The sequence below is a fragment of the Bison bison genome, unplaced genomic scaffold, assembly GCF_000754665.1.
Source record: "Bison bison bison isolate TAMUID 2011002044 unplaced genomic scaffold, Bison_UMD1.0 scf7180017864461, whole genome shotgun sequence".
In the NCBI taxonomy this organism is placed as follows: Eukaryota; Metazoa; Chordata; class Mammalia; order Artiodactyla; family Bovidae; genus Bison; species Bison bison.
The window spans coordinates 2,697,690-2,705,657 of record NW_011495023.1 but is presented as its reverse complement, the minus strand read 5'-3'; the positions used below and the strand labels follow the sequence as shown (position 1 = coordinate 2,705,657).

Below are 7,968 nucleotides of genomic sequence, written 5' to 3'. Positions count from 1 at the left end.
GCCAGAGGAGGGCCTGGGACTCAGGTTTTGCCAGTGAAGCCCAAGCTCTCAAAGCACCACAGAGGATGGTGTTTTAGCTCTCCAGGCCGAAAGCCTAGAAGCACCTGCGCACGTGAATCACCTGCCCATGTGAATCACCTGGAAGGAATCACCGAGGAGAGAGGGCGGGGCGGCAGAGTAGGGGACGCGGACGCCCTCGCCCATCCCCCTCCCGCAGGTGATTCTCGGCTCCCGACGCTGGCGCTGTTACTGGGGCGACAGCGCCGTGACGTGGCATCAACGGCCGTTGGGCGACGGCTGGCGTTCGGCGCTGGTAGCTGCCGTCGCGGGTCGTCGGAACCCGCCCTTTCCTTTCAGCACAAATGTCCATTTGTAAAACAGCAGGGCTGGAGTCTGCAGGATTTGCAGGCTTCAGTCCTGCAGCAAGTGCGGGAGGCTCAGAATTTCCAACGTGTTCACCTTAGAGCCAGCCACGGCAGCGCCAGCCCACCCAGTAGCCTGAGTGCCCGCAGCGTCAGCAGGTACACCGAGGGGGTGAGCTACCTCCCTCGTCCTCACCAAGCGTTTCCACTGGTTTCTCTGGCAGAAGCAGCCTTGTTTTTCTCTCCGCTTTCTTATCTTGATGCAGACTTTAAGGCCAGTCGTCCGTGTACCCACATTTTCTATAATGTCCCCTCGCTCCCCCTTTTCTATAATGTTTCTTTAAAATGCTTGAAATGGTATCAAGCGAATCCTTGAAGGAACACTGTACATTTGTCTTCGTGGTGAAAAGTGACTGGTTGTTGTTCAGTTGCTCAGTGAGTCTGACTCCTTGTGACCCCGTGGGCTGTAGCCCGCCAGGCTCCTGTTGTCCATGGGATTCTCCAGGCAAGAATACGGGAGTGGGTTTTTTTGTCCTCCTCCAGGGGATCTTCCAGACCAGGGATCAGACCCGCATCTCCTTCATAGGCAGTCGGTTTCTTTACCACTGAACCAGCGTGCCGGTAACCTTGGGTCAATTTCTGGTGAGTCAGAATCAACCTCCTGGCACTGTTAGGAGGGTTAAATGGAACGGAGGTGTAAAATTCTAAGTATTTTTTTGTAAGTATTCACCACACGTAACTTTTTAAAAATTGTGGTGTGCTTGATGGAGTGGTTTGTTAGGTTAATTACTAGCACCTGGTGAATTTTCCATCCTTTTCTGTTGATTTCTTAAAGTAGCCCATTATCTCTGCATTCCCATCTTCTATCTTAGATAAACTTGCTCTGTTCCCTCCTCTAAAGTGCGTTGGCCCATTTGTGCCTTAAAACCCTTTTCTTTTTGTTTACGCAAGGACTTCTTCACAGCAATTCCCTCTCTCTCAATCATACTTTTTTCTTTCTATTGAATCATTTCAATCAGCAAATTAGTTTCCTAGGACTGTGGTACCAAAGTGCCACAAATAAGGTGACTTAAAACAATTTATTTTTAAAATTTATTTGGTTGTGTGGGGTGTTAGTTGTGGCAGGTGGGATCTTTAGTTGCTGCAGGGAGTATTTTTCATTTCATCATGCAAACTCTAGTTCTCTGACCAGGGATTGGGGAGCACAGAGTCTTAACTACTTGGGCCACCTGGGAAGTCCCTGAAACAGTTTATTGTGAGAGAAATTTATTATTTCATCATTCTGGAGCCTGAGTCTGAAATCAAGATATTGGCAGGGCTGTGGTCCGCCTGAAAGTTCTAGGGAAGAATCCTCTCTTGCTTCTTTTCAGCTTCTGGTAGATGCTGGCAATCCTTAATATTCCATGGCTTATGGCTGCACCCCTCCAATCTCTGCCCTTGTCATTTCATAGCTTTCTTCCTTTTATGTCTATGCACAAGTGTCTTTGCCTTCCTTTCTTATAGTAACACCAGTCAATGGGTTTAGGGCCCACCCTAATCCAATATGATTTAATTTTAACTTGATCATATCTACAAAGACTTTTCAAATATGATCATATTCCCAGGTATCAAGGGTTAGGACTTGAACATGTGTTTTTAGAGGACATACTTCAGATTACAACAGTGGGACTAATCTAGGTGTGGAGTGCTTGAGACAACAAGGAACCAATGCTATTTCATCTTAATTATGCCAGTCTATCAGACAATTCCCAGGGTCAAGCACATGCTTTTAAACTGTTGGGGAGGAGGCATTGTCCTGAATGTTAATCAGCTTTGGACAAAGAGAAGTAGGAGGATGAAAGCTTAAGGCCTGCCGGTCTTACTTCCTTATTTAGTCCGTCATGACTTTGGTGCTGCCCTCATATTGCTCTGCTGAAAGGCTATTACTTTCTGTGGAAATAATAATATGCATAAAAGGCATGTGTTAGCTCAAGAATGGGGGAAAGGTAAAAATAAAATTTTAAAGTTTTCTAAATACATTCTTTCACTGTTGCCACTGTCTTCTTCCTGCCTTTCAGCACCTGTCCTAAATGCCCACTCATAAATCACACGTCTGGGGGGTTTTCACGGGTTTTAGTTGTTGCTGTTAGGAATGTTTCCCTCTCCATTTTGTAATTTCTCCAGAGTTGATTTTAGGATTCACCATCTTCATGTCAGTTGATAATCCTGCTATCCTTTTTGTTTCTTTAAAATTTTTTTTGTTTTGTATTGAAGTATAATTGATTTATAATATGTTAATTTCAGAAAGTTAGCACTTAGTTGGCAAATTGAGTTAGTGTGTACATATATATCTATATTTTTTCAAGTTCTTTTCCCATTTAGGTTATTACAGAGTATTGAGTAGAGGTCCCCGTGCTATACAGTAGGTCCTTGTTATTTATTTTAAATATAGTAGTGTATACATGCCAATCCTAAGCTCCAGATTTATCTGTTCCCCCAACCTTTACCTTTTAGTAACCAGAAGTTTGTTTTCTAATTCTGTGATTTTGTTTCTGTCTTGTAAATAAGTTCATTTGTATCTTTTTTTTTTTTTAAAGATTCTGCAGATAAGTGATATCATGTGGTTTTTGTCTCTGTCTGACTTACTTCAGTTAGTATGATAATCACCATGTCCATTCATGTTGCAAGTGGCATTATTTCATTATTTTTAATCTTCCATTATCTTTAATCTGAAATCTTAATGTTTTATTCACAGGGAGGAATACAGATTTTTCATCTATAATTCAGAAGCTAAGTAAATAACAAAATGAAGCCAGTAAAGCATCTGTTGACCTCTAGTAGTAAATTGGTAAACGTTCCAGAATTAACATTTAAAAAAGGACTATTTAATTCACCATTGTCACCTAAACCAAAGGAAAAACATAGTGCAAAAGTAGTACGTGATAAACTTGAACCGATGGTCTTAAAATCTCCACCAACAGGAGAATCCATTGTAAGGTATGCTTTGCCCATTCCATCAAGTAAGACAAAGGAGTTAATAGCAGAAGATGAATTGATCAGGAAAATTACCAAACATCTGAAGATGGTAAGATACTTGTTGATGCTTGATCCCCATAACCATTTCCAGGTTTATTGATTTCCTGAGAAGACACACTGGACTCAGCATATGGTCATATTGATAGCTAAGATATAGTGAAAGAAAAGCAAAATCAGCAAAAGGAAAAGGCACATGGGATGAAGTCTGGAGGAAACCAGGTCCAAGCTTCCTAGATTTCTTTACCTTTGGAGTCACACAGGACATGCTCAATTCCCCCAACAGCAAATTGTGGCAACACATGTGAAATGTATACCAGAAGAATTTATTAGAGACTCAATGCCCAGTGTTTCATTGGAGGTTGGTCATCTTGGTACTCTCTGCCTTTTTGTTGTTCACTAGCTCAGTTGTATCAGGTTCTTTGTGAATCCGTGGACTGCAGCACACCAGGCTTCTTTGTCCTTCACTGTCTCCCAAAGTTTGCTCAAACTCATGTCCATTGAATCAGTATGCCATCCAACCATCTCATCCTCTGTTGCCCCCTTCTCCTCCTTCCCTCAATCTTTCCCAACATGAAGAATCTTTTCCAATGAGTTGGCGCTTCCCATCAGGTGGCCTAAGTATTGGTGCTTCAGCATCAGTCCTTTCAATGATTATTCAGGGTTGATTTCCTTTAGGATTGACTGGTTTGAACTCCTTGTTGTTCAAGGGACTCTCAAGAATCTTCTCCAGCACCATAATTTGAAGGCATCAATTCTTCAGTGCTCAGCCTTCTTTATGGTCTAACTCTTACATCTGCACCTGACTACTGGAAAAGGCATAGTTTTGACTATACAAACCTTTGTGGGCAAAGTGATGTCTCTGCTTTTTAATACACTGTCTAGGTTTGTCATAGACAAAGAACAAGCATCTTTTGATTTCGTGACTTCATGTACCAAAATTCCATACTCCCCGAAGGAAAGCAGGTGTTCAGCATAAATCATACAGTTTGTACAGTGAATTTAGGGACAGTGAGCCATTATCATCAGTCAGCAAACAGTGGGGATCCTCCTGAAATACAGGTTCTGAGACATAAGCAGATCTTTCTAAGAATAGGCCTTTCTAAGTTTCATGCTTGCTCTGTTAGCTCTTCTCTGCACTTTAGAAACTCTAGTTCTCAGTGATGGAGGGGGGGAAATCTCCTTTTCTCTGAGTTTCTTTTTTGCACATTGATCCAGAATTGAGTTGTACATGCACCCAATACCAAGTGAGAACAGTGAGGGATAGCACAAATATACAAAAAGTATAGTTTATCAAACTTCCAAAGTACAAGTTTGCTCAAAGTTCAAAGGGTTAGCTCAGAGAATTTCCTTTAAAAACATATTGCTTTGTGGTCTCCATCTCTCTATTTTTCCTCGTCTCTTCAAGGAAGAAAAGAAAGTCAAGTCAGATTTTGAGGTGGTAAGTAGAGTTGAGGCTTCAGCTGTTCATAGACTCTTCCTTCATTGCGGAAATGGAAGAGTCATAGGGCCTGCCTTCATTGAGAGGCATCAAGGACTATTGCTTATACTGCTTCTTCAGGATGATGTGAGGTGGGGCATGAGATGGAAAATTTAAGTGTATGGCACTGGCAGAAATAAGTCTTACTGCTAAAATGATTCTGACATGGTTGATTAAGTACATTTTTATGTTTAATATATTAATAAATACAATTTTTACACTGTAAGTACATAATTCACTTTGATTTTTCTTATAGGTGGTTTCCAGTTTGGAAGAAACCTATGGATATGGCACTCAAAATGGAGAAAAAGCAGTTGTGAAGCCTGAACATGAAGAATTAAACTTTTCTGTAAGTGTATGTAATGCTAATGTAGAGACATTAATGCTGTAAAGGGCTAAGATTTTCTTTTAGAATCTATATATGTTTTCTGAATTCACCATCCATGAAAATGATCATCTTAGGAAACCTGAAAGTACTGTACTGATTTTTTCCATCCTCTGCCAAATACTTATCTTAAAGTTTAAGTAAGGCATATCTGTATCTTGAGCTTACTTTTGATGCTAATGAATCTCCTGCTTAATATTTAAGCTTTGGTTGGAGTTGATTTGCAAATGTGTAGTCTTTATTGGGTTAAGAAATTATTTTTCTATTTTTTGGTTTGCTAAATAAAAGAATCCCAAACATTGAAGTGATTATTGAATTTTAACAAATATCTTCATTGTATATATTGAAATGATGTAACTATTAAAGTGATTATATTTTATAATTAATTTTGTTAGTTAGGGATTTGGGTTTGGCTTCATGTAATAAAATAACTATGTTGGATATTTCAAACCCAACGATTGTGTTGGGTCTTTCAAACACAGTATGTTTCTTGGTTTATTTGATTTCTTTTTCTTGTTTGATTTATTTTTTCAGCATTCTGTAATTTTCATCATACAGATCTGGTATATTTTTCTTTAGATTTATACATTAATATCATGCTACTTGGAATGACTTTTAATGGCATTGTGTTTTTTATTTTTTTCCCTTGTTATTAGTATATAAAAATATGAGTGATTTTCATGTGTTGATCTTATATCTTACCAACTTGCTCAATGTACTGTTTTTCATTCTAGGATCTTTCTATAGATACTTCGGGGTTTTGTACCTAAGCAATTATGTCATCTTAAAATAAGGACAGTTTTACTTCTTACTGTCCAATCTGAATGTTTTTATTTCCTCCTTTTTCTGTCTCTTTTTGGCCGTGCTATATAGCATGCAGGCTCTTAGTTCCCCCACCAGGAATCGAACCCACATCCATTCATTGCACGGCAGATTCTTAACCACCAGGGAAGTCCCGATTCCCACTTTCTAAAGAGTTTTTTTTTTTAATCATAACTAGATGTTGAATTTTATCAGAAATGTTTTCTGCATCTGTTGAGATTATCATATGCTTTTTATTCTTAAGGTGTATCACATTGATTGCAGATATTGAAAAACCCTTGCATCCCTCAGATAAATCCCACTTGATCTTATTTTATGGTCCTTGTAACGTACTGTTGGAGTAGGGTTTGCTAGTATTTTGAGGATTTTTTCATCTATGTTTATCAGTGATAGTGTCCTATAATTTTCTTTTTCATGGTGTGTCTGATTTTTGTATCAGAGTGACAATGGCCTTGGAAATGAACAGAGATCATTCTGTCGTTTTTGAGATTGCATCCAAGTACTGCATTTCAGACTCTCTTGTTGACCATGATGGCTATTCCATTTCTTCTAAGGGATTCCAGCCCACAGTAGTAGATATAAGGGTCATCTGAGTTAAATTCACCCATTCTAGTCCATTTTAGTTTGCTCATTCCTAGAATGTCGACGTTCACTCTTGCCATCTCCTGTTTGACCACTTCCAATTTGCCTTGATTCATGGACCTAACATTCCAGGTTCCTATGCAATATTGCTCTTTACAGCATCAGACCTTGCTTCTATCACCAGTCACATCCACAACTGGGTATTGTTTTTGCTTTGGCTCCATCCCTTCATTCTTTTTGGAGTTATTTCTCCACTGATCTCCAGTAGCATATTGGGCACCTACTGACCTGGGGAGTTCCTCTTTCAGTATCCTATCATTTTGCCTTTTCATACTGTTCATGGGGTTCTCAAGGCAAGAATACTGAAGTGGTTTGCCATTCCCTTCTGCAGTGGACCACATCCTGTCAGATCTCTCCACCATGACTCTCCCATCTTGGGTGGCCCCACACAGTATGGCTTAGTTTCATTGAGTTAGACAAGGCTGTGGTCCATGTGATTAGATTGACTAGTGTGTCTGCCCTCTGATGCCCTCTCGCAACACCTACCATCTTAGTTGGGTTTCTTTTACCTTGAACGTGGGGTATCTCTTCACGGCTGCTCCATCAAAGCGCAGCTGCTGCCTCTTACCTTGGACGAGGGGTATCTCCTGACGGCCGCTCCTCCGGACCTTGAACGTGGAGTAGCTCCTCTCAGGCCTCCTGCTCCCGCGCAGCCACCACTCCTTGGACGTTCAGCAATACGTGAACCGTGAACTTCCAGATGTTCAAGCTGGTTTTAGGAAAGGCAGAGGAACCAGAGATCAAATTGCCAACATCTGCTGGATCATGGAAAAAGCAAGAGAGTTCCAGAAAAACATCTATTTCTGCTTTATTGACTATGCCAAAGCCTTTGACTGTGTGGATCACAATAAACTGTGGAAAATTCTGAAAGAGATGGGAATACCAGACCACTTGACCTGCCTCTTGAGAAACCTATATGCAGGTCAGGAAGCAACAGTTAGAACTGGACATGGAACAACAGACTGGTTCCAAATAGGAAAAGGAGTACGTCAAGACTGTATATTGTCATCCTGCTTATTTAACTTCTATGCAGAGTACATCGTGAGAAATACTGGGCTGGAAGAAGCACAAGCTGGAATCAAGATTGCCAGGAGAAATATCAATAACCTCAGATATGCAAATGACACCACCCTTATGGCAGAAAGTGAAGAGGAACTAAAAAGCCTCTTGATGAAAGTGAAAGTGGAGAGTGAAAAAGTTGGCTTAAAGCTCAACATTCAGAAAACAAAGATCATGGCATCTGGTCCCATCACTTCCTGGGAAAT

At 40.4% G+C, this 7,968-nt stretch overlaps 1 protein-coding gene across 1 annotated transcript in view; it reads left to right on the top strand.

Annotated features, from left to right (window-relative positions):
- Positions 1-312: 312 nt before the first annotated feature.
- LOC105003087 (coiled-coil domain-containing protein 7-like) overlaps positions 313-7,968 on the top strand; it is a 52,557-nt gene continuing 44,901 nt past the window's right edge. Inside the window, exons 1-3 of the mRNA XM_010860056.1 lie at positions 313-521; positions 3,097-3,426; positions 5,111-5,203. Coding sequence (XP_010858358.1) covers positions 3,148-3,426; positions 5,111-5,203 — 372 coding nt within the window. The 5' untranslated portion in view covers positions 313-521; positions 3,097-3,147. The remainder of the gene's footprint in view (positions 522-3,096; positions 3,427-5,110; positions 5,204-7,968) is intronic.